The sequence below is a fragment of the Cydia splendana genome, chromosome 17, assembly GCF_910591565.1.
Source record: "Cydia splendana chromosome 17, ilCydSple1.2, whole genome shotgun sequence".
Taxonomy (NCBI): Eukaryota; Metazoa; Arthropoda; class Insecta; order Lepidoptera; family Tortricidae; genus Cydia; species Cydia splendana.
Window position 1 is genome coordinate 13636743 of NC_085976.1, and position 24610 is coordinate 13661352.

General features: G+C 36.3%; 1 protein-coding gene across 1 annotated transcript in view; it reads left to right on the plus strand.

Annotated features, from left to right (window-relative positions):
• LOC134798853 (lachesin-like) overlaps positions 1-24610 on the plus strand; it is a 94849-nt gene that overhangs the window by 67728 nt on the left and 2511 nt on the right. Inside the window, exons 4-5 of the mRNA XM_063771245.1 lie at positions 19816-20026; positions 22909-23008. Coding sequence (XP_063627315.1) covers positions 19816-20026; positions 22909-23008 — 311 coding nt within the window. The remainder of the gene's footprint in view (positions 1-19815; positions 20027-22908; positions 23009-24610) is intronic.

Consider the following 24610-nt stretch of genomic DNA (forward strand, 5'->3'; position numbering starts at 1 on the left):
TTTTCTACCATTGATTGACAACAATTCGGGTCAGAATTTTTCTTAATACGAAATTACATACGAAAGTATAATAACGCTTTTCTTCAAACAATAATACATATACACAATGTGTAACAAGTGTGTTTCATTACCTACGGTTGAATGAAATAAGTAAAATACGCTCGTATATAGAATTTCCCGCAAACGTATCTGGCCGCATTGACCGCATTTATTTTGTATGGAAGGGTGCCAAAGTGTAAAAGCACCATTACCAAATGCTGTATTTTTTCGGCTAGCAGTGTCTTACGAAGCCTGACTCAGTTATAAGATATATCGGGGCGGTCGAGGCGCTCAAAATATCTGAACACGCACTCTAACGCCTTGACAATATAGGTGTGTTCAGATATTTGTGAGCGCCTCGGCCGCTCCGACATATCTGATGGCGACTGAACAGAGGTCAATTCGTTTTTAGGGTTCCGTACCCAAAGGGTAAAACGGGACCCTATTACTAAGACTCCGCTGTCCGTCCGTCCGTCCGTCCGTCCGTCTGTCACCAGTCTGTATCGCGTGATCTGTGATAGCTAGACAGCTGAAATTTTCACAGATGATGTATTTCCGTTGCCGCTATAACAACAAATACTAAAAACAGAATAAAATAAAGACTTAAGTGGGGCTCTGGGACTTAAGTACTTGGATGGGTGACCGTTTTTATAGAGAATGGTACGGAACCCTTCGTGCGCGAGTCGGACTCGCACTTGGCCAATTTTTAGATGATAAATATTTCTATATCAACTACAAAACAATTCAATGTAAAATTGGTATGACAAAATATTTGGATGCAGCCTATTGTTGTATTTCTACGTTTTCTGTTAAAATAAAATACGCGACCCAGATTCAAATATTGGCACCAGCAGTCACAATCTGCGTTATAATATTTTTATTGGCTTTAAAATGATTCACGCCATAAAATGCCCGGTCGCCAATATAGCCTGTGAGACGAACGTAGATTTTCCTACATTGTTGAAAACGAGAAACAAATCATATCCATAAATTCATGTATTGTAAAAGTTTAAAATTTTAGTGTGATATTCAATTACTGTCGTATATTCTTGAAAAGAGTGGTAATGTATGTATTCAGTAAAGTTACGAATATAAGATAGTTAATAGTTCAGCTGACTTCATTTCAATTGTGGTATTGTCGAGAGTTAAATATTGTCTTCCGAGATACCTAAACAAAATGACGATGGTCTAATTTAGTATTTAAAAGTTCTTATTCAAAATAAATATTTTTATAAACAAGGGCCATCATTCTATTATTATAACCATTTAGAATAGAATAGAATAGTTTTTAGGGTTCCGTACCCAAAGGGTAAAAACGGGACCCTATTATTAGGGTTCCGTACCCAAAGGGTAAAAACGGGACCCTATTACTAAGACTCCGCTGTCCGTCCGTCCGTCCGTCCGTCTGTCACCAGGCTGTATCTCATGAACCGTGATAGCTAGGCAGTTGAAATTTTCACAGATGATGTATTTCTGTTGCCGCTATAACAACAAATACTAAAAAGTACGGAACCCTCGGTGGGCGAGTCCGACTCGCACTTGTCCGGTTTTTTATTTGTATTTACCAGCTATAGTTTTTGATTATGAGGACAACCTTACTAAATTACTTCTATCAAGGTTATTATTGACATAAAGCTAAGGATGAATTGAAGTCCATTGATTAGTCGAATCGAATTTTTGGCTATCAATACAGCCGGCCTAGCCAAGGTGACAATCGCTTGCGCTTCGCCATTGAATTGTTTTGTGTCTTTCTATCACTTTTCCTTATTAATGTGACAGCGACAGTTGCGTTTCGTACGCTACGGAGCGTTATAGCGACTGACATGTTGTCTACAGAGCCTGAAATTCCTGATTTATCAAGGCAGAACATGCATATGACAACTTGACTAGTTCAAAGTGATATCCGTTTACCGTGGGCGCCGTAAGAACTATAGTTTGTCACAATCATGACTTACAAGGTAAACGTCTCAGTGCTCGACATGCTAATAATATCCAATTGTGGACATCTCACACCTGCTGTCACCTTTATTGTAACATGTGTTTAGAGATGACATGTAGAATCGTATATTTCGTAATCGCGTCCATGAATTTAAATTATTCATCGCTCGGACTATTAATTCATGAAATGTGTATGGAATTAAGTGCAGCGTGATACAAAGTGTCGTAAAGTTACTGAGAGTGCCACTTGTTTCACAGTTTTCACACGCTCTGCTGATTTCATTTCGGCAGGCAGTTTACAGTTGCCAAAGTTCATGTGGATGGGGCTACGTAGTAGATGAGCCTTGAAATTAATATCGTTGCACAGGGACCTTTGATTTTAAGGGTGAAAATATAATTACTAAATTAAAAATAATAATATCGCGTAGGTATCATTGATCTATTTTTAATCGAGTAATAGAATCCAGTAAATTCCTGACTTTTCGCACTTAGCGATTGTCTGTTTTACAATATGGCAACAATCAGTTTGGTTATATGTATTAAATATACCTATGCGGAATACGACTACTTTCTACACAATTTTACTGTGTCCACCGTATAAATAACTTTATATGACGTGAAATCTGAGTTATTCTTGAAGAGTGGTAATCTATGTAGGTATTTAGTAAATTAAAAAAGTTAAGATAGTTATAGTTCAGTAGAAAACTGGCTTCATTTCAATTGTGGTACCTACTATTGGGAGTTAAATATTGTCTTCCGAGATAAACAAAATGACGATGCTTGATTAATTGATTTATTTATTTATTGGTAAAATTTGTTGTTTTACAAGTCAGGATCTTTACATATGGTCTAATTTAGTATTTAAAAGTTCTTATTCATTATAAATATTTTTATAAACAGGTGCAATTATAACAATTTACTGTCGTAGTAATAGTTCTTGATTATGTGGTAAACGTTACTAAATTACCTCTGTCAAGGTTGTTTATTGAAATAAAGCTAAGGATGAATTGAAATCCATTGACTAGTCGAATCGAATTTTTCGCTATCGATACAGCCGGCGTAACCAATGTGACAATCACTGGCGCTTCGCCATTGAATTTTTTTGTGTCTCTCTATCACTTTTCCTTATTAATATGACAGTGACAGTTGCGTTTCGTACGCTACGGAGCGTTAGCGACTGACATGTTGTCTACGGAGCCTGAACTCCCTGATTTATCAAAGGCAGAACTTGCATATGACAACTTGACTAGTTCAAAGTGATATCCGTTTACCGTGGGCGCCGTAAGAACTATAGTTTGTCACAATCATGACTTACAAGGTAAACGTCTCAGTGCTCGACATGCTAATTTCCAATTGTGGACATCTCACACCTGCTGTCACCTTTATTGTAACATGTGTTTAGAGATGACATGTAGAATCGTATATTTCGTAATCGCGTCCATGAATTTAAATTATTCATCGCTCGGACTATTAATTCATGAAATGTGTATGGAATTAAGTGCAGCGTGATACAAAGTGTCGTAAAGTTACAGAGAGTGCCACTTGTTTCACAGTTTTCACACGCTCTGCTGATTTCATTTCGGCAGGCAGTTTACAGTTGCCAAAGTTCATGTGGATGGGGCTACGCAGTAGATGAGCCTTGTAATTAATATCATTGCACGGGGACCTTTGATTTTAAGGGTGAAATTATAATTACTAAATTAAAAATAATAATATCGCGTAGGTATCATTGATCTATTTTTAATCGAGTAATAGAATCCAGTAAATTACTGACTTTTCGCACTTAGCGATTGTCTGTTTTATAATATGGCAACAATCAGATTGGTTATATGTATTAAATATACCTATGCGGAATACGACTACTTTCTACACAATTTTACTGTGTCCACCGTATAAATAACTTTATATGACGTGAAATCTGAGTAGCTAGCGGACTTAAAGTGGTTCAAGCCTTCAATTATATGCAACAGCGGTCGTCGCAAACCGCTGGACCAAATGTGTTCGCTTCGACTAGTTTAAGCCCGCATATCTTGTAGGAATAGAACTTTCTATGTCAAAGGAACAGCTTAGTCGACGTCCGAGTTTTCGTCCCAGTACATGTTATCTTTAACCCTTAAAATGCATATTATACATAATTAGATAAAATCTGTTTGTTCCTATAAATATTATTTTAATTGTAAAACTAATCCGTTTTATACGATTTTTCACTTAAAGTGACGAAGTATTTATAACGAAGTAGTAATGAAATAAATGCATTTGTGTTTTGTATTTTAATTTATAAAAATTACATTCGTTTAAAGACGAAATGTCGGAAAACTTGATGAAATCCAGAAGTTGATGATTTTTAGTATGTGATTTTGGACGTTTTTTTTTTCGGGGTCGTAATTATTTTACAAACAATTTACGTTTTTTTTATATTTAAAAACTTTATTATAGGTATATAACAAATAGTGTACACTTCTGCAGTAATGCAGCCGACTACATTGCTGCAGGAAATGTCAAAAATGGTCATTGCATATATAAATTTATATTAAATTTGACATAAAAATTTGCGCCTTTAGTCATTAGCAGTAGATGTGACAGTAGGATGTCCACTGTACATCTTTGTGACATGGTATAGGAGTGTATATGCGGGTTCGGATCGTTTTAAACCTGCAATTATAGCTGGTCAAGCAGATCTTGTCAGTAGAAAAAGGCGGCAAATTTGAAAAATGTAGGCGCGAAGGGATATCGTCACATAGAAAATTTGAATTTCGCGCCTTTTTTTACTGACAAGATTTGCTTGACCAGCTATATATGCCAGTGAAACTCGGCCTGGCCGTGTATTTGTGACTGTACGCTACACTTTATTTTTCTATGTGTTTTTTTTTTTTTCTACACAGAATCACGAGCTTTTTCGATCCCAATAGGAGAAAAAATACAAGGAAGGTGTAAACATTTGAGCATTACGAGTAGCATGTAGCATGTTGGGCACTAGGACGTACGTACACCTAAACCTTAGTTAAACTTTCTTCAGCAAACCAACGTAAATTCGAAGAAAAGGCTCTCGGTCGGTCTTCGGTAAAACCGTATAACAAAAATTAAAATCATGTCAATTCTGCTTATTTTTTAATCTGTACTTTATGACGTGCGGACATCGTAGCTACGTAGGCAACAGCTATATAAAACGCCGCGCCGGCCAGCACAACTTGGCCGTAGGTACCAAGTGTGTTCGCTTGGACAACTTTAAGCCCTCGTGTTTTGTATGCAGTAATAAGAATTTGCATGTCAAAGTGAGAGTCAGATACCGGTTTAAATATCATAATATATACCTAGAGGTATTCTACCCTTTTGTTCTTGAAAGTTAATTATAATGGAGCCTTCTGTTTGGGACTTATATGTCATGATCTCAGGACGCAGTTAAAGGCTGTTCTAAAATTTTCGATATTTATCTCAACAATGTTCTTTATCTTTGTATATAGAAAATATATCTCTTCTCCGTCGAATTACTCTTGACAGAGCAGTCGTGGTCACGTTGAACGACGAACGATTCTACGCCAGTTCTCCCTGGCAGATGCTTCTCTGGCACATGTGTTAAGTGGGGTGTTGGTAAGGGCTTTTATCTGATCCGTCCAACGCATTGGGGAACGTCCTCTTGACCTACAGCCATTGACCCGTCCCTGGACAACAAGTCTCTCCATGGCCTGCTCTCCACGTCGCGTCACATGTCCGAAGTATCTGAGGATACGCGCTCTGACCGTAGCTGAGAGCCTCTCTTTCACCTTAAGTTCTTCAAGTATGGAGACGTTTGTACGGTGTTGTGTCCAAGATACTCGCAGCATTCGTCTCCAACACCACATTTCGAGTGCGTCGATTCTTTCTCTCTCTCGCTCCTTCACTGTCCATTGTCTCAGCACCATACAGTAATATAGGGAATACGAGAGACCGCACTAATTGGACTTTGGTGGCTTTGGTGATATTTCTGTCCTGCCATATCCTCTTCAACTTCTCCATGGCAGATCTTGTAATAGGAATTCGTCTTTTAATTTCATCCACAGAAAATATATATTAGAATCTAAATCTGTGCTTGTCCTTACAGGCGTTATATCTACAAAAACAATAACCTCCTGGTACCGGCAAGCAAAAATAACCTCTTCCGATATAATTACAACCCGAAGACAGTATAATACCAAACGCAAAGTTCATTAAAAGAACGTAAACATTTTCGACGCTTACCGATCCTGATTCCGAAGAGTTTAAGGGCTTACTATGTAAATGCGGAGTTAATTTTGAGATAATCTGTTCGTATTTGCACGTATCGTGTGTATTCAACCGAGTTTGCTCGGGCTTCGTGGGGCTTTAGGCTTTCATGCTAAAACACTGGTATGACTAGAGATTCCACGAATATTAGGCAACTAGGTATTCGGTATTCGGCCAGTTTGCCGAATATTCGGTATTCGGCCGAATGTTACCTACTATTCGGCCGAATACCGAATATCTCTTACCTACCTAAAAAGATAAATTACACAATAAAAATAACCGCAAACCACTAAATTTAATGTTTAAAATGTTTTCTTGGAAAGTTTTTAAATACGAAGACTGATTTATTGAGCATTTATTGGTTACTAACAATATCATTTTTATGGATTCAATTTTATTGACTCGACTACATTCACTAGTTCCGAGCAACAAAAATTAAATCGTAGCAAACGTTGTGCTTTGTTGGCGAACAATCTTCATAATAATTGTGAAATAAAATATACATTAGTACATACCGAGAGAGGGGCCGAATATTCGGTATTCGGCCAAAACCACTATTCGGGGCATCTCTAGGTATGACTTTATTATTACAAATGCGTTGAGTTTCATTTATTTGGGGATTTGGAAAATATAGCTCTTAATCCTTTGGATATCCGCGTTGACGATGTTTTAAAATCAATCACGATTGAAGTTTCTATAAATCAATGTGTTCGATTTGTTTACTAGACGACAGCAAACGATATTGATCAAATTTATTTATGATTTTTTAAATTCTAGTTTTATTGATGGGGATGAGAAATCGTGGCATACACATTGTGATTTTTGTATGTTCATGAACAAAGGGTATTTTCCTACTAGTCAAATCAGTTACTTTTTTAGAACTTTCAAAACGATTTGCTAATATGGAATTTATATGAAACATTACATCGTGACGTCACGGTCAACTCACCTACTTTTTATATTTCTATCCGATTTATTAAATAGAACCTGTGTTTATAAATAACTCCTATCTGTGTTTTCCTAATAATTATCTGGTGCTTTATTTCATGCATGGTGTAAAATAATTTATTTTAAATACAGTATAATACCCTATTAATAATAATTATTAGTAAATGGTATAGTGTAGGTACAGTCAGCAGCAGAAGTTTCTAAGCGGGCCAGGTGTTCAAAATGAACTTGACGCGACCTTATTGTTAAGGGAATAAGAGCGTGTCAAGGTAATTTTGAACACCTCGCCCGCATAGCAACTTCTGCTGCTGACTGTACCTAACCAATTTTACGTGAAGACATTTAGTTTTTTTTTTATAAAAAATGTAAGTTTCCTAAAAAGGACTCAGGCCTCTACAACAGACTAGGGTCTCTAACAAGCTGAAAATAACTTGAATTTCAACTTAATTTTAAGAGTCTGAAAAGTCGAGTCGAGTTTTAGAACGGAAAAGTCAAAGAACTCAAGTCTTAACCAACACTAAAGCAACGTCTTTAATATCATCATAATACTAATAAATACACAATTAAGAGCCAGTGAGGCATAAAAGTATTAATGGAAACGAAAGAAAAGTAATAAAATGTCACCAACGGCCTCCTTCACCGGGAAACATATTTTTATTGCTTGCTGTCATAACAAATCGTAATACGAGTCTGATAATCCGATAAGTAAAACGATTTATTTATGTTACAAAAGAATAAATGGCTAATGTTTATTGATTGCTTTTATATTGTTGTTATATTATACTTAAATAATTATACGGTTTAACTCAAGTATTTTAGTTAAACCGTATAATGTAGAAATTATTTATTTGCCAACAAGCAATGAATCTGAAATATCTAAAACTACTTTATAATAAAATGTTAGTAGGTATGACTCACGACTTGTTTACGTGAATACGTGATAATACATCGTGAGACAGTCACATCAACATGATAGGATTGATAGTTTTTATTATGTTGTCCCTGTCACACAGTGTTATTTAACATTTTATGACAGCCAGTATAGGACCATCATAACCAAATTACGAGTTTATTTATGGATTTCTTTATTATTTCATTTATCAAAATCAACTAATGATTTTTATGACACGGTGGAACACACGAACCTGCCTGCCCGCCCACTGACATTCAGTTATCTATACGCACATCTCCCCCTAATCGGGTAAAAATTTACTTCCACAGTTTGTGAATCGTTACTTCACGATTTCTGAAGGTATTTGCAGTAGGGGAGTGGTAATAGTATTTTAAAAGCTTCGCTGCTCCAAAAACAATTTGTAGGTATAAAAGTTGGCTGAGCTACAAGTACAACACATAACTTCCAGACGTACCGTAAAAATGGGTATACGCAGCACAACCGTGCTTAACTTATCAACCTCGTATCTCAAGTTATAGTAGTGAAAAAGTGACCTTATTTTATACGGAAGAGAATACATAACCGCGTTTCTTAGAACACAGTTTAGAAAATACGCATTGGAAGTCTATTTGTTGGTATCACGCAACGTTAAACATACGACGAACGCATACATTGTAGCATTTGTAGCGAATGGCAATACATCTCATGAGCTCGATATTTAAATGTAGTGTATGAAAATTAGGTCAAAACAATGGAAAGCATTTAGCTGAAAATACTACATTGTTTTTTTTAAATATAGCTATGTTATCAAACTGCACAACGGGACTTAATCGCGTATTTAAGTTTTAAGATTAACCTCCGACGTTTCGAGGACGGCGTTGTCCCCGTGGTCTCGGAGAAGACTGGCTCAAGTTGACATCAACATCTTCTAGCCGCGCGATAATGATAATGTTTAATAATCGTGAAAGGGTAAATCAGTATACAGCTATGTTATTCACATTTTTTTATCAACTATGCGATAAAGGCTGTAAAGTTAGTAAATTATTTTTCACGTTAAGTTTATTTACAGTAGCAAAGAAGGTATGTAACTTTAATCTTCTTCTTCTTTCTCCTGGCTTTTGTCCCAGTTTATTTGGGGTCAGCCCTCCTAGTAATCCTGCGCCACAGCTCACGGGTAGCGTTGAAAGAGTCGGAAAAAATCAAATGATTTTTCGGGAATTTATGAAATTTTCGTTTTATTCCGTTTTTTTCGGATTTTTAAAGAAAAAAACCAACCAACTGATAAGCGTAATGACACAACTGTGACAACTAAACTGAACTGACACTGGCACCGATCCCATGTCAAATGTCACCAGTATTAAGAAAAATAACCGATTGAAACCTGTTTAAATCGTTTTTTTCGGAAAAATTGAAGCGGTAAATCTCATGGTTTTTTTCCGTAAAAATCGAAAAACGAGCCGTTTGGAAAGAAACGGGTTTTTTTCCTGAAATTTTCAACGCTACTCACGGCTTGTGGGTTGTCTCGTCTGTTGCGCTCAGCAGCTATAAAGTATGTAACTTTAATCAGCCTAATAAAATGCTTTAAAAATAACAACCAGGTTTTATAAGGATTAAATTGGTAATTCAAATTCTCGCTTGAGCATGAATATTTAATAAAACTATTAAGTTTTACAGGTAGTAAATTTTAGAGCTAATAGTTTGAACTGCAGCAGTCGAAAAGGTGGAGGCTGATTCTGTTCTACTACTTTGATATGGTGTTCATCTTATTTTGATACGACCTTACCAAAGTACGTCGTTGCACCAATCAGCGTAACTAGTGCTGGTTGGTAATCACGAAATGTATTCAGATGTCGTTTTATAAGGCGTCTCGCTCGCACTTTTCAGAACACGTGAGATGCTTGATATTATGACAGTCGATATTGAATCAAGGTCATATCAAAACGGCGTGCTAGCCTATTATTTTGTTCCTGAGTTATGGGTGTTTTCTATGTATCTAGTTAATTTATTTAAGATTTTGATTTGGTTAGCCTACTGCTGGGCAAAGGCCTCCCCTCTCCCTTTTCCAATCCTCTCTGTGCTTGCTGAGCAAGATCCCGCCAATCCCGCTTGAACGCATCCAAGTCGTCCCGCCATCTCTTTCTCGGTCTGCCTTGCCACGACTACACTGGGGATGCCAGCTAGTGGCTAATTTGGCCCATCTGTCATCATGAAAGTAAGATTAACGTTTGTAAGATTATCTTTAACTATTTAGAAAAAGATCAAAACCATGACAAATTATGAAATCAGAATTGGCTTCACCGTTCAGCTTTAAAGCTTTTTATACCGAAATGGAAGCTAAAAATTGGCTAATAAATCCGTCGTGTGAGTTGCTAATTCAGCTGAAAGTCAGTCAAACGGTCAAACGATCCTCTATGCCGTTTATTGGCAATGCCGCTAAGCTCCGTATATAGCATTTGATTTTCCGAACGAGTCTAAGTACTGAAGGAAATGTCGCGTGAGCCGAGTACCGAGCTCAGGGATAAAGCATAGATTACCTCCCAAAGACACGGCGTTTTAAGCATGTTAAAGATTTATAAAAAATATTTTAAACGGGTTACTCGCGCAGTATTGAGTCGAGTATACGTGTTATCAGGTATAATACTTCGTTGGAGACTTGTGAAGTGCTATGTACTATCAGTACTTTTCTATGGCTGCGAAACGTGGACTCTTAATAAAGCTATGGAAAAGAAAATAGAAGCATTTGAAATGTGGCTATATAGGCGTATGTTAAAAATCTCCTGGACCGATAGAGTTACAAATGTGGAAGTACTTAAAAGAATGAACAAAAAGTTAGAGGTTTTGATCACAGTAAAAAGAAGGAAAATATCATATTTTGGACACATATACAGAAATGACAAATATAATATACTACAACTAATATTGGAAGGAAAAATTGATGGCAAGAGAAGAAGGGGAAGAAGGAGGGTCACCTGGCTTGACAACATAAAAAAATGGACGAACATGGATAACGCAGCCACGCTGGCAAGGATGGCTAAGAGCAGGAGAGAGATGGCAAAGGTGGTCGCCGACGTCCGTTAGGGCATGGCAAATGAAGAAGAAGAACTCACGCAGTATTGAGTCGAGTATACGTGTTATCAGGTATAATACGTGAGTAACGAGTAAACCCGATTAAAATATTTTTATAGGTTCATGTCTCACTGGAATTTTATAGATAAAATATAAAAAACTTACGGTCATCACATAAGCGCTATTTTTTTTGTTAATCAACCTCTTTTGCGTGCTATAAAATTTTTATTGTCATTTTTGATGTTTTTGTGCTCACGTTTAAATAAACTTTGAACGCATGGATATTTGTAAATTTGTTTACGCACAGTTCATATATATGGACGGCTTAAATTAGCCCACCTAGTCACCCTTAGCTTATGAATTTGAATACTGATATTCACGTTATATTATTTCCTTCGTCATTAATTACACTATTATCTATTCTATTATATCTATCACACAAGTATCATTTATGAACACTTTTCTTTTACAGAATCGGTTTCTAGTAGGTATTACAAGACTAGCATTCTTTACAGGCAAAAGAAGTCCTGTTACAAAAGAAGAGCAGTATCCACAAATCTCTTTTGCCCCATCTATTAGATGGCCTCTGTGCTGGGAATAAAGCAAAGAGAATTGGGTCGAGGCTCGTACATTTTGGAACAAAGCCAGCTCTGGTCGCGGCGATTTTGTTTTATTTTATAACTTAAATATTGCCTGACGCTGCTTTCTGGTTAATGATGGTGTCGTTCCATTTGAGGCTGAAGACATCAGTTGGTAGATTGAAAATGTTGTTTTTGAGGTGATTTATAGAAAATTTATTGGAATAAATCTAAGATGCATAAAGTACTGCAATATAATTTCATTTTACAGACATAGTATGTACATTACGATGAACAGGACCATGGCTTTCTTTTACCTTTCATCGTACACGGCGGGAAGAAGTTGACACCTCGAGACATAAAACTGAAGAAATTTGTACCTTATGTAACTCCATTTAAAGTTCAAATTTCTTCAAGTTTTTATATCTCAAGTTATCAACTTTATCCCGTCGTGTAACATTTCAGTGATAGATAGCAGAATCTACACTAACAAGACATTGGCATAAAACCGTCTGACAAAAATCACTAAATAAAGTGCACCGTCGTGCAAATACGACTGCGTGAAAAATTTATAAAATGGTTATGTCCTTTAGTTTTATATGAGTAGGTAAGTATATTAGTTGCAATTCCACAAGACATAAAGAGGCCAAAGGCTTTCTCTGAGCTGAACTTTGATGTAGGTATCGAGATAAAGTTGGGAACCCCCCTCCCCCGTAAATAATTACATGAAAAAACTTGGTAGCTTCACTTCTTCTTTGGTTCACGAAACGCCCTATTTCATCGGGTACAACGGTCACTTATACAATAAAATTAAATTCAACATTTTTAAAGTCAAGTTTTCTAATGTACTGGGTATAAAAGTCCAAAGATAAACACCACGTAAGTTTTTCACGGTAATACCCTATCTACTTTTCAAAATTGTATGTTTTATAACTTTAAAGCAAGGAATCTTAAGAAAACAGTTAAAGCAAATTCTGAAATGATAAATTCAAAAGGCGGAATTTCCCCGTTCCTCACACAGTAACGCTTAACAAGATAAATAAATGAAATTCAGAAAGCAAACACGGGAACGTTTCTTTAATTTGAAACGGGATGTGAATTGAATATCTCATGAGGCAAATCATATCAATCTCATTGGAGTTGTACCTGTGCGTTCCGTCGACGCTTATGGTGAGAATAAATATCATTAGAGGATTCCTTACAATTGTAATCCGACTTAAATGAGCGTGAATTGACAGACATAATTATATTATTCTCAATTTGAAAGAGTAATCTGACAGACGCTTGGTAAAATATTTTGTGATATCGATATATTTACGAGGAGAAACATGGAAATAAAAGTAATTTTAACCCATGAAAAGTGTTAGATCGATACCATAACGCAGTAATCTCATTAAATACACGCACACAAAAGTCTAATCGCTGTTTTTAACTCTAACCATTAGTTTATAATAGACAAATTACAATAGGCTGTACTAATTGTCCTTTTACACGACTGCCCAAACAAAAAGAGTGTATTGTTTCACTGTTTGGTATTTAGTTGCAGTTTCCGCGTTGTTTCAATTAGAACAAAATCAAAATATTAACTTTTTGTTTGTACTTTCAATTCGTTTTAGTATTTGCTTCTCCGTATAAATTTTAAACCTGTTTTTCCTCCTTAGCTCCCTCTTGCATCCTTTTAGTCCCACAATATCAACATATTAAGGGATTATTCTTAGGGTAAAAGTATTTTACATATTAATTCGGGGTACATAAGCTTTCTGAATGTATCATGTTATAATTTCACCCAAAATCTAGTCAGCTATTTTTACTGTACTTAATACAAACATGCTTACAACCTTTTATATTTATGTAATACCTTTAAACAAGCAATTCTTGTTTATTTATATATATATTTCGGGGATCTTGGAAACGGCTCTAACGATTTCGATGAAATTTACTACAGGTATGGGGTTTTTCGGGGGTGATAAATCGATCTAGCTATCTCTGAGAAAACGCGCATTATTGAGTTTTTATATGTTTTATAACGCGCATTTTTGAGCAAAGCTCGGTTTCCCAGTAATTATTTTCATTAGAGAAGGATTGTTAATTATTGAGACAGTTATTACAACAAAACAAGTCCCGACAATAAAACAAACTTGGAACGTTAAAACAAGATTACATGGGCGTTAATTTTATGAGAACAAATTTTATATATCTTGGTGTTTGTGATAGTAAAGATTCGTTGATTTTAGGTTCTAGAAGTGTAAAATCTCATTTAATGATGCTGTTATGGCTCCGTTTATTAAATACATTTACTTATCAATCTTATCATAAAAAAAATATGAAGTAGGGGACGATGGGTACGGTTGTAACGGGGTAAAGTTGAAACAGTTAGAATATTTCAGAAACTATCTACAAGAGAGTGATTGTTTCAATGGGAAAGAGGCGCGGTTTCTAGCCAACAACATGATTATCGGCAATTCTGTGCCCTCCACGCGGTAATTACGCCTGCAGATGGGTCTTCAGTGTTAAAAGTTTTCTTAAATTCTTAGAGCTGTACAATAATATAAGCGATCGAAGTAAAATTGTTGCAACCGTACCCATCATCCCCTATATAACGCCATATTCATCTGTCAAACTCGGGTGCATGTTTTTTTGGACTGGCACAGATTTTTATGAATGTTAAACTAAATATGGCAATTGAAAGGAAATTCATTAATTCGTGCGGATTTATACCGTAATTACTATGACTAGGAATAAAACAAGGCACTGAACAAAATGATAACGACTACGAGAACAGCTAACACCATGTTCAACTACGCAGAAGTCACAGGTTTAGACTTAGCCACAAACCTTCCACTGGCAAGATTTTAGGTTTAATAGAGTTCTTTAATATAAATTTTGTTCACCTTTTAACTTCCAAAATAGGTTCCCCCAGCAAGCATTTTTGACACCACATTTTTACTATTTCATTTCATTTTCTTTTCTGTGCTAACTTCCTATAGCTTTCTTGAACAAGCCGGAGCTTTGCAATTTAATTTACCCCTTTAAAAATAGCACGTCATTTTTACGTCAACTGTAAAAATATGGGTGTACAAATCATCTCAAAAATATGTACCATAACTCTTATGTCAGTGAATTAAGAACTATGGGACATATTTTCTCTTCTTCTCTTTAAATCGAGAGTGAATAGACATCTTTTAGGTAAGCATGTTCCATCCTAGACTGCATCGGCACTTACCATCAGGTGAGATTGTGGTCAAATGTTTACCTTTTTCCAATAAAAAAAAAAAAAAAAAAAAATTTTTGAGTAAGTTGTCTACACCCATATTTCTACAGTTGACTGGTACCTAGGTATTTCAGTATGTCTGTAGACGGTCAGTCAAGGTCAGCTTTTTTTCAGCCCCAAAAATATAATCCCAATCCTATACAAATATTAACTCTGAGACCGCACTCAGGCATCGTTATTATTGGCCTATTCGACTCAAAAGAATAATGAAGGGTAATAACCTGCCCTGGCTATTTTAGTACTTGACAGTAGCAACAGTATCCAGCCGGCGTATTATGGATGGCTTTATCCACGTTTATCCACGTGATAAAATAACTGTCACTTTTTAACACCGCGGGAGAGAAACTGACGGATACCGTTTTATCACACTGTCACGTAGACAAGAACGACCATCATATCCGTGCTGAGTGTGATAGCGAGTAGGCTCGATAGTCGCTATATGCATATGCACTGGTCGAACCTGCATCGTTCCTTATTTGAATTTCTAAATGTATACCTACGCTGTCAAAGAAGCTTTCACGTAAGTTCGATTTGCTAACTCATACTTAGCCATAGCTCAAACGTGTGTATGTCAAAGTTTCAATTATTAACCGAGTTCTGTAACTAAAGATACATATCTTTATATGAGTTTGGACACTTTTGTTCAATTGTTTTCTGTCCTTAGTTCAATAAGTCAGCCAGCAAGCCCATTCAATTGGGACCTAATCTAATCTCAGTTCAGTCAACGCAGTTCAGAAATAGCCCAAGGTCAGACAGTAGAAAACAAAAGAGCTTACACGTGTTACTATCGCTAGATCCGGATTTGAAAGTGTAAGTCGTGGTTAGGGACTGATGGGACTGTACTGATAGTGATGTTGCTACGGGGAAATATTGTAATACTGAAGGGACTACAGAAGGGACGGTTTAACTCACGTGTTTTTAGGCACTCGGGTGACATGTTTGCGAGTGACTAAGTTAAACCGTAAAATTAGCTTAATAGTTTGTCTCGCGGCAGTTTAAATTCGACTGAAGGGACTACAGGAAATTCGTAATTTTCTGGTAACCCTGCTAGTATTGCGAATATAAAAGTATGACTGGGGGTTTCTTAAGATGAATACGGTATTACGAATGACGACTTCAGCAGACTATTACTGTTTCAAAGTGACTAAATGAGTGACGGATTGAACGTTCTAATCGCAATAGCAATGTGGCTATGACATCAAGTTGTTCATAATGTTTATTTAGGGTCGCCGTCATCGAAAACGATGAGGAGGACTATATAGGGTGGCCAAAAAATAAGTGCATTCCCGTTGCCAGGGAGGTTTTGGGATTATACGGAGCAACTTTTACTATGGGACCAACCTCGAATTCGCGAAAAAAAAGTTTGGCTGTATCATAATATTATATTTTGGCTGGTCCATTTTCTATGGGAGGGTAAATTTTTTATTCGCGATTTCGGGGTTGGTCCCATAGTAAAAGTTGCTCAGTATAATCCCAAAACCTTCCTGGCAACGGGAATACACTTATTTTTTGGCCACCGTGTATGTACCTATATACAATATAATCAAGTAAATTAAAAGTGTCTTCTTCCGCTGCTGCAATCGCGCTCCGAATATCATCTCAATTCAACATCGAACGGATTTCGATGGAATTTAGCAATATAGTAGATAACCAGAATTAAAGTACCTATAGGCTATATAATCCCGAAATGTTTCTAAGGGAGTGAGAAGACAGGTAGAGGTTTAAAAGAAAACCAGTAAAAACTAATACTTACACTGATGCTGCATGATACCCATAGGTACCTACTAAAAGTGATACCGATTCAACTGTGTAACTGAAGTATATCTCAACGCGATGGACAACCTCGGTTGACAACCAATGACCCGGAGAGAGGGCCATGACAACTCTTCCGCAAGCGTCTGCCCACTTCTCTTCTGCGCTCTTAAAATTGATTACTACCTACTTTTTTTAATAATATTAATTCTTATTCAATAACAATACCTACTATAAGTATTAATACTATAAATTAAACTATAATTAAAATTAAGTATACACTAAATAGATTAAAACTCATAAAATAAATAAATAAAACTGACTCACCTATCTTTGGTCCCCCAGATCCGTCCCCTGCGAAAGGGTGCCCATAAGGCTGGCCTTTTTAGTGTACCGCACAAAACTTTGTTCGCGGTACACTAATAATATATTATGTCTTATGGAATCACTTCGGTCTTGCAAATCAGCGTGTTTTTCTCAGAGACCGTTTGACGTAGATAGCTAAAATTTGGAACAGTTATAGCAATTACCACCACTAACATTATGAATATTTAAGTCAAAACCGCTTACTTATTATTTTAGGGGAAAGTTTGGGGGTTGAGAGGGGTCGCCTGAAATTATTTCTGCGATATTTTCAACATTACCGTGAATTTCAAATTTCCCAGTTACATAAGGTACCAAGTTGGATTGTCGGGCCTCTATTACGCACGTAAGCTTATCAACGGCTACTTTGCTCTTTTTTCATGTAATAACAATGAAAGTCGAGTCGGCTTTTAAAATATTCCTTTGGGCCGTGCGTGACAGAGTTTTATAACAGGACTTTTTTATACACACACTCTTTTTTTGGCTTTGAAGGCTAATGGAAGTTTTAATGAGGGACAAAACATCCAGTAATTATTAAAATGAAACATTTTATGGAATTATTTATGTCGTTACATATGTCGAATACTATTACGAGTATATAATATTCAAACTCCATAATTGCTCTTGGCCAGCAATTAGTATAATTTCCGTTTCTATTAATTTATCTGACTATTATTATCGTATTTTGGATAGTTTACCTAACTATGAACATGTATATTATAATAGACCAATTTAGTAAATCAATCAATCAATCAAACAAAGCATTTATTTTCAGGCTACTAAGGCCCATAGATACATACCTTACAAACTAACATATATATACAATAATAAAAAACTTAAATACTAAAAAATCATTTTCGTGACGCAGTTTTCTGTTGCGGCGTCACTTGCTCTGGTGTAGGATTCGGCAAATTCCCACGGAACCGCCGAAATATCACACCCCTCGGCCAGAAGTCCGTAAAGTGTGCTTCTAACTGCCTGAGCGTTATCACCCAGTTATTGAAATTAGCTACTTGCATAGTTTTTTTGAAAGATGTCAATCGATTACACTTTCTGTGAAATTCAAATGTTTCTAATAAACTTGTTATCTATTGTCCATTGTACCCCAGAAACTTTCAAATTGGGAAAATTAATTTGGATTAATTAGTTTAATTTCGTGTGGCTTAAACGTGTTTATTGAACAAACATAAAAACAAAGTTTTATGCATGTAGCCTTGATCACTAAATACATTTTATAATAAATATTTACTTGTCTTACATCAGTTTGATTGATTGAAACGTGTCAGAATAATATTTCCATTGTACCATAAATTAGAAATTTTATTTTAAAAACCATTTATTATGATCAAGAAAGCTGTGCGAAGTAGGTAATAATTATTCCATTCACGCTGCACAAAGTATCATTTTGTCGAGTACATTTCAATCTTTCAAATTAATCTGACAGAGCTTTTACTTTATAAAACGTTGTTATTTTATAATGTTAAGTTACTTTAGATGTAATGTTAATAGGGGTTGCAATTTTCAAGCTGTTCAAAAGTTCATTATAAATATTGCATTGTCTGCTTTAATTTAAGTAGGTATCTAAGTTATCAATTTCACAGAGACATTTAAACACCACATTCTCTAAATACGGCATTTCAAGTACCAGACAGTATTTGAGCCGCTTCTGCAGTTTAAACACCAGGCCCCAATTTCACCACGGTGACAGGTGCGACAATTGTAAAATCACTGTTGCTGACGTCACAGGCATCCATGGGCTACGGTTACCACTTACCATCGGGCGGGCCGTATTCCTGTTTGCCACCATCATTGTATTATTTAAAAAAACTTTATTATATCGGAAAAAAACAGATATTTCTTTTGCGAAGTTTCTGACAATTGTCAAGATTTAGAAGAATTGTAGGTAATTCTTGACAGGTAATGAGTTATATGTCGGAATTTCGTGACAATTGTAGTGTTTCTTGTGACAATTGTCATAAACTTAGCAAGAGAAATATCTGTTTTTTTTCCGATATAATAAAGTTTTTTTAAATAAAACAATGATGGTGGCAAACAGGAATACGGCCCACCCGATGGTAAGCGGTAACCGTAGCCCATGGATGCCTGTGACGTCAGCAACAGTGATGTTTTATAATTGTCGCACCTGTCACCGTGGTGAAATTGGAGCCAGTGTACGAAAGGAGTGGCGCGACAGCATATCTCGCCCGCGAGATAGACTACGCGTCCCTCTTTAATTAATACAGTTTGAAAAAGGCGTAAATACAATACAAAGCGGATGTGAGTATTGAATATTGTGGGAGGTATTACTTATATAAACAGTAACAACTCCCCTGCCCTTACAAGGACTTGTTTATCTTACGACTTTACAAAAATACTCCCTCTCTTTGGCAAGCTTCTAGATTCTAGAGTGTTTTCGCAATGCCGGTGGTTACAGGGGGCGTGAATTTTATTGAGTGCCGTCCCGCCGAATTTAATAGAGAGCAGATCTAGCCAAGCGGCAAAGGCTGATCGCGCAAATTAGGCCGTCTATACCCTGTTGTTACTTATTATCCTGAGGCCTTTTACAGATGATTCGAGCAACGTATGTAGGTACGTAGTTAATAGTTCGTCTCTCGTGACTGTATAGACCAATGCGGGGCCAGTATTTGCGACCGTATTGGTGGTAGCTGAATAAAGGGACCATGTCAGCCTGTACTAAACAAGCTAAAATGATGTTTCTTTGCCATCAGGTATCCTGGATCCGCAAACGCGACCTCCACATCCTCACCGTGGGCGTCCACACGTACAGCAGCGACGCGCGGTTCGCTGCGCTCCACACTGACGGCACGGACGAGTGGACGCTGCGAGTGGCGCCGGCGCAGCCACGTGACTCTGGTGGCTACGAGTGCCAGGTCTCCACGGAGCCTAAGATCAGCCTGTCCTTCAGGCTCACCGTTGTTGGTAAGCTCTTTCATTCTTTCTTACCTTTTTACTTCATTCCGTTCTTATTTACTTCCTTCTTTATAGACCCTTTATCTTGGGAAAGCGTTGAAATTAAAACCATATACTCAGGTCTACAGTCTCTTGAAGCTGTGAAAAAGTCAAACTTCTAAATTAAATTAAAAAAGGGCGGCCTCATAATTTATTAGCCTAGAACTATGAAATTTTGCAAGTAATATCGTTTTATACTACAAGTACCTACAGGGCAAATCTGAAAATTAAATTACAGAACCCTCAGTGGGCGAGTCCTACTTGCACTTGTTCGGTTTTTATTCCTTTATATCATTATTTTACTTTTACAGCCGTGACGCGCAATTGTGTTCTCCGTAGTGATAACAAATAAAATACCACTGTTTTAACCTTAGAGGATATAACCAAACGGAGGCGCCTTGTCTGTAATTTTCTGTACAAAACAGTCTGCTGATTTTTGCGGGGGAGGGGCACGTCAAATGTATACGTAACGTAAAAATAGCCATGTCAGATAAACGTCAGTCCATACATTGTGTATGACCAATGGCCGCCTATTTTCGACAGAGGGGAACGCCTGTTAATGGCTACTCCGTTTGGTTAAATCCTCTAAGGTTAGTGATGTGCCGAGAGTAAAATACCATTACCGGTATTTTACCATTTGGGAATATTACCAGTAAATTACCATTCTTCCCGGTAATATTCCCAAAAGCGGGTAATATACTCGTACTTGAACGCTTACGTTATAAATGAATTAATTTAATTTAAAACATGTTGAAATGGCTTAATTATGTCACTAAATAAATAAAATAAATAAAATAAATAAAACAAATAAAACAAATAAAACAAATAAAACAAATAAAACAAATAAAACAAATAAAACAAATAAAACAAATAAAACAAATAAAACAAATAAAACAAATAAAACAAATAAAACAAATAAAACAAATAAAACAAATAAAACAAATAAAACAAATAAAACAAATAAAACAAATAAAACAAATAAAACAAATAAAACAAATAAAACAAATAAAACAAATAAAACAAATAAAACAAATAAAACAAATAAAACAAATAAAACAAATAAAACAAATAAAACAAATAAAACAAATAAAACAAATAAAACAAATAAAACAAATAAAACAAATAAAACAAATAAAACAAATAAAACAAATAAAACAAATAAAACAAATAAAACAAATAAAACAAATAAAACAAATAAAACAAATAAAACAAATAAAACAAATAAAACAAATAAAACAAATAAAACAAATAAAACAAATAAAACAAATAAAACAAATAAAACAAATAAAACAAATAAAACAAATAAAACAAATAAAACAAATAAAACAAATAAAACAAATAAAACAAATAAAACAAATAAAACAAATAAAACAAATAAAACAAATAAAACAAATAAAACAAATAAAACAAATAAAACAAAAATGGCTTACCGCTGTCGATGTCGGTGGGATAAGAGTACATAAATTGTACAACGGGACTTAGAGTCGGTTGCACCAAACCGTCACCGTTAAAGCGTTCGCTAAATTTATTTGTCTAGGAAATTTCATACTTCACTGCTGCTTGATGTTAATCAGTCTGTTAAATGTGGTTGGTGCAGCTGGGCCTTAATCGCGTATTTAAGTTTTAAGATTTTCCTCCGACGTTTCGAGGACGGCGTTGTCTCCGTGGTCTCGGAGAAGACTGGCTAAAGTTGACATTAACATCTTCTAGCCGCGCGTTTTTCGAACTACCCGCACGTGTTCTTATTTATCAGCTTGAACGTTTTACGCACTAGGAATGTTACTCTGTCGACACACCACACTAACGATATTAACGATAGAGTATATTATAGTCTGTAGAGTTGTTGTTATTATAGTCTGTAGGTGTAGGCTCGGGGCGAGCCGCTAATCCTTTGTCTATTTTTAAGTAAAACCGCACATGCCTCTACCTGTAAAAAAAGGGGTCGTGTACCTAATTCTCTACGGTTACTGAGTTCAGTGCTGGCGAGTCGAACCAATCTAAAATGTGTCATCGAGATGCGTAACGAAGGCGCGTTATCGGAGAGCGCACCTACACTGTTTTTTTGAGCGTTGGACTAGCCCGCGCTCAGTGCCAATTAGAATAATTAAGACCCTTTTTTGCAGGTAAACTATTAAGTAGCACGTGCGGTTTAACTTAACAATAGACAAAGGATTAGCAGTTCGGGGCCTGTAACGATCGAATCTACAGACTATATCCTTGAGCTATCATTAGCGAAATTGTAAAAAAGTGCGATGCAGTGTAAAACGACACGAAAACCATTAGTTCCAGGTGAGCTTAATGGCCCAGCTTAAACAAGGTGATTAATCCAAATGAGGCAGTGAGGAAAAACAATAAGAAATAGGTAATTTTGTTCTTAAAAAAGCGAGTGTTTATTACTAAGTAAAGAACGTAACTATTACTTACTCTTCGCATCTTATCCTACTAAGTCCGGGTACAATTTTTTGTACATATTTCAAAATCCATTTTGAACTTTTGTTGTGTAGCTAAGGGTTCCGATATCAAAAACAAAACAATTACTTCTGGGTCTCAGGAGGTTATACTTAGAACAAATGTCTGGCTGATATCGGAAGTGTTTAGTGTAAGGCCTGAGTAGACGCTCGAGTTGAGCGTGCAGCGGGGCGGGGCGTGCGGCGAGCATGTTAAACAAATGCAAACGTATGGGAGCGGCCTTAGTGCACGCTGCTCAAATCACTTGTGAGCCCGACGCCACGCTGCACGCCCCGCCGAACACGCCGCTCCGAGCGTCTACTCAGGCCTTAGTGTAAAGCGAACATCCATTACAAGGTGATATTAATTGTCTCGGGCTTTTAAATTGGTGTATATTGTTGCAGTGTCGAAGGCGGAGATCCTCTCGGGGCCCGAGCTGTTCGTGCGGGCCGGATCCGATATCAACCTCACGTGCATCGCGAGGCATGCGCCGGATCCCCCCAGGTACATTAATATCTTTTTTCGGTTATTTTTACACACACGGCCCGATTCGAAGTTTAAGATACGTCAATTAATAGATCTAGAAACGATATGGATTAGATATGTCAGTGTCAAATGTGACATTTCTTCAAACAAAAACGTCACTTTTGACACTGATACATCTAATCCATATCGTTTCTAGATCTATTAATTGACGTATATTAAAGTTCTAATCGGGCAGACATTACACACAGACAGACACAAGACATCGTCTGAGTCGAAATTATAATAAAAAATACGGAGTGTCTTTATTTATTTATTTAAAATTTAAATCAGGCAACACGATCTATTATTACAAAATAAATACCTTACCTATATACTAAAATATACATAATACATTTTATAATCTTAAAACCAGAAACATGAACACTGATGTTGATGATCTAAAAAGGTGTCCTTGTCCTCAATATATTATTTATCACTATTAATAGGTACATATGGCAATACTTTTAGGAAATCATTTTTTAATTTAACAACATTTTTTACGTTTAAAAAGATTTATAAACAATATTTTTGTTTTAAAAAGTTTCTTTTCTGAGAACGTCTACCTACCTATCTCTCATAGATTCTAGTAGTAGTAGCGGTTGACCAAAATCAGCTGCAAATGGTGTTAAAGGTATGAAAATCGGCACGATTAATCTTTAGGCCATTTGAATAAACGCCCATATACACATGTATACAAGCCCTGGTAAGGGCATTTATTTGTGTGATGATGATGATGAACACACAAATAAATGCCCTTACCAGGATTCGAACCTGGGACCTCCTGCTTCATAGGCAGGGTCACTATCGACTAGGCTACGAGGCCGTTTCATTGATAGATTGATAGATCACAATTTGTAATAACAAAAAATTTAAAAAAAATACTAAAACTAAAAATTTTCGAAATTAATTTTTTGGGGTTAGATATGAGGATATTGGGTATTACTTGCGGTATATTTTGCAAAAAATAATTCAACGGTTTCGTATCTGGAGGAGCCCAAACTTGGTATGTTTTGAAAATTATTTTTATTTTAATTGAATGCAAGTGACGGAAATATAATAATGTGATATATTTTTAGAACCGGCTCAAAATACCCTTTCATTTAATACCACACAAGATAGGTTTCTTAACAATTTTTTTTATTTTTCCATACAAAAAAAGGAGACGTCATAACTCCTTTCCGTTTGTTTTTCTTTTTTGGTGCTACGGGTCAAATTGATTCAAATCGCCTAAAGATTAATCGTGCCGATTTTCATACCTTTAACACCATTTGCAGCTGATTCCCGAATTTCAGGATGTACCGCTATCACTATAGTCTCGTAGATGAAACTCCGATACGGGTAATGTGTTCTAATATAATCTACTAGATATCAGTCACCGGGACCATGCAGTGTCGAAGGGGATACTCTGGGGGCTGCTCGTACGTGCCGGCTCAGTATTAACTTGACGTGCACCGCGAGCCAAGTCCCGGGCCCAGGTAATGGTGCTGTAGTCCAATCAACGACTAACTGGACTTATGGGTTTTTCAAAAAACGAAAATATATAACGCATGTATTCCGTGGAGTTGCAACGTCCATAACTTC